The sequence below is a fragment of the Charadrius vociferus genome, unplaced genomic scaffold (assembly GCF_000708025.1).
Source record: "Charadrius vociferus isolate BGI_N301 unplaced genomic scaffold, ASM70802v2 scaffold111, whole genome shotgun sequence".
Lineage (NCBI taxonomy): Eukaryota > Metazoa > Chordata > Aves > Charadriiformes > Charadriidae > Charadrius > Charadrius vociferus.
Window position 1 is genome coordinate 3,219,533 of NW_009647046.1, and position 3,168 is coordinate 3,222,700.

General features: G+C 46.7%; 1 protein-coding gene across 1 annotated transcript; it reads left to right on the forward strand.

Moving 5' to 3' along the window:
- The first annotated feature begins 396 nt into the window (after positions 1–396).
- Positions 397–2,016, forward strand: HARBI1 (harbinger transposase derived 1). The gene is made up of 2 exons (XM_009895663.1): positions 397–1,068; positions 1,640–2,016. The coding sequence occupies exons 1-2, from the start codon at positions 399–401 to the stop codon at positions 2,014–2,016; spliced, it is 1,047 nt and encodes a 348-aa protein (XP_009893965.1). The 5' UTR covers positions 397–398.
- The last annotated feature ends 1,152 nt before the right edge of the window (positions 2,017–3,168 follow it).

Sequence of the window (3,168 nt, forward strand, 5' to 3'; positions counted from 1 at the left end):
TTCGTGTCTCTCTCTGCCATTCCGGGTCGGCGGTGACTGGGGGCCTTCCCCTCGGGGCCGGGAAGCGGGCTGCCGTGCTGCATCGGGCCCCTTTCCCCGTCACGGGAGGTAAATTCCTGTCAGCGCCAGGCCCCCTCGGCCGGGCAGGGCTGGAGAGTTGGCGGCTCCGTAGTGAGCCCCGGTGCTTTTAAAAGCGGATTCAAAGAAGTTAAAGGATTTGTTGTATAACCTGTTTGACAACAGTTAAAAAACTGGTTTTTAACAGTAAACCCCAAAGTTTTTACCGGCTGACTGGTAAAAACCATCCTGAGTCTCCTTCCCCTTTCCTTTGTGCAGGTGGAGGCTCTGGGAAAGCTCTATGACGGAGGAACCCCCGCAGGACCCCCCAGCCGTTAGCCATGGCCGTACCTATTGCCGTTCTTGACTGCGACCTCTTGCTCTATGGCCGCGGACACCGGACTTTGGATCGCTTCAAGCTGGAGGATGTCACGGATGAATATCTAGTATCCACGTACGGCTTTCCCCGACAGTTCATTTACTACCTGGTGGATCTCCTGGGAGCCAGTCTCTCTCGCCCTACACAGCGGTCCAGGGCCATCAGTCCGGAGACACAGATACTTGCTGCACTGGGTTTCTATACCTCCGGCTCCTTCCAGACTCGCATGGGGGATGCTATTGGCATTAGTCAAGCCTCCATGAGCCGCTGCGTTGCCAATGTAACTGAGGCGTTGGTGGAAAGAGCCTCACAGTTCATTCACTTTCCTGAGGATGAAGCCACTGTTCAAAGCCTGAAGGATGAGTTTTATGGGCTGGCAGGCATGCCGGGAGTGCTGGGGGTGGTTGACTGCACCCACGTGGCAATCAAAGCACCAAATGCTGAGGACCTGTCCTATGTGAACCGAAAGGGTCTCCATTCTCTGAACTGCCTCATGGTGTGTGATGCCAGAGGAGTCCTCCTGAGTGCAGAAACGCACTGGCCAGGCAGCCTGCCCGACTGCACAGTGTTACAGCAGGCAGCCCTTACAAGCCAGTTTGAAACTGAGCTACATAAAGATGGCTGGCTACTTGGTAAGTCAATTTTTCATTGTTGTTTTCTGTGGAAGGTCTATTACATGTAGACTCTTCAAGTCTAGAGCCTCTGGGCACAAATGATACATTTACTGCTGATTGCTTTCCTGCAAATTCCTTGAGATTTGTGATTCAGTTTGGACAATCCTTCTCTTAGAAGCCTAGAACAGTAACTTCCAATCTGTGTTTTATACAGTCTGATTATTATATGTATGAATTCACATTCATTCTGTTAGGACCTTGTTTTCAGTATCCTACACCTTTCTAAGCTGAATTATGCCATTTTTGATTCTGTGTAGGGGCCTAGTCCAGCTGTCTTTCACTGTATTTTGTAGTAAATTAATTCTCTTAAAACTCTTCCATGTTCTTTCAGGAATTCCCTGTGTAAAATAGAATGTCATTATTTTGTTGTCACATTTGTAAACCTGAGTTATGTGTTTTCTCATGCCTTCTATTTTAGCCACAGGAATAAGTTATTCTGTATCTGCAGTACCAGAAAACTGAGGGTGAAGAGCTGCCATCGGTGATTAACTGTAGGTATGTAACCTGTCTTCCTTTTCACTGCTAACAGGCGACAGCTCCTTCTTTCTCCGAACGTGGTTGATGACCCCTCTGCATATCCCTGAGACAGCTGCAGAATATCGTTACAACATGGCGCATTCTGCCACTCACAATGTCATTGAGCGGACGTTCAGAACCATCCGGTCGCGTTTTCGCTGCCTGGATGGGTCCAAAGGCACCCTGCAGTATTCTCCAGAGAAATCCAGCCACATCATTCTGGCCTGCTGTGTGCTTCATAACATCTCCCTGGAACACGGGCTGGACGTGTGGTCTTCGCCGGCCACGGGACACATGGAACAACCGGAAGAAGAGTATGAACAAATGGAATCAATGGACTCAGAAGCCTGTCGTATTCGTCAGGAGCTTTTACTTACTCATTTTAGCTAATGTTGTGACAGAGAGAAGGCTTCTAACGGTTCATCTGGGAAGATATCCAGAGCAAATATGCCCCTTCCTCTTCTTTAAGTCTGTAAAAGCTAAGCAGATGTGCGACAAGGAGAAATGTTACTCTCTTCATTCCAGGTGGTATTCTGAACTTCTCTCAATCTTTCCAGAGATGCAATTTATACTGCCGTGATGCTTGGAGACTGCCCTTTCACCTGACTTAGAGAACAACGACTAATGTGAGATCAGTGGAGAAACTTGGGAAATGGTCTCTGATAATGATGAAAAATCTGTAAGCCTTGTGCTATTTTACGCAGCAACAATTCCATGCCACTTTGTAACCCAAGACATTTATGACTGATTTTTAAACAGTGTTTCACACAAATCAAACTTCCATGTGGGCTCATGTCTACCCTGAATTCATGAGCAGCAAAGCAAACATTTATCTTTTTGTTTGCAGGTATAAATTCTTGCTAAATACCATTTTGCAGTTTTGTGCATCTCTCAAAATCCAGCGATTCCTCTGAAAGCTGACAGCTGTGTTCTGGGAGGGGTTCGGCTTTTTGCTGGGTACACACTAGTGCTTGCATGTGTCTAGAAGGGTTGAATGTTTCTTCTTTCCCAAACAGACTGGAAAAGATGTTAACCAATGGTTGACTCTGTCAGTTACTTCTTACAGATATCAGGAAACGGGCTAGTGAATGTAAGTCTAGTTCTCACTAGGTATGTCTGCCACAACAGAAAACTACTTAGCTTGTTGGCTGCTGTAAAAGAAATGCCAAGGGCTGGCGGGGTCACAAAAATGGAACCGATGGCAAAAGTTCTCCATTTAGATCAGAGCTGAGGTACAGAAAGGCTGCTCTACTGCTGCTGGCAATCTACCTATTCAGTGGAAAAAGACGACTAATGCACGCAGTTGTTGCTGGCACAAAACCGGGAAGTTTCCTGGCAATGTTCTCTTTCCAAAAGATGCAAGTGTTTCCAAGGATCTCTTGGTTGCAGTCTGAGAAAATGTTTCTTAGATTTTATTGTTTACTGGGCAGTAAATGAAACAAAAGGGTAAGGAATGCAGAATGCTCCAAAAATGTAGCTACTTAAAGTAGCAGTGCAACCATCTGGCAGGGCAGGTCTGTCTGTTCTTTTAGAGGAGATGAG

Coding starts and splice junctions, on each gene's coding strand:
- HARBI1 (XM_009895663.1), top strand. CDS start 399: ATGGCCGTACCTATTGCCGTTCTTGACTGCGACCTCTTGCTCTATGGC. Junction 1,069..1,639: donor TAAAGATGGCTGGCTACTTG/GTAAGTCAATTT, acceptor CACTGCTAACAG/GCGACAGCTCCTTCTTTCTC.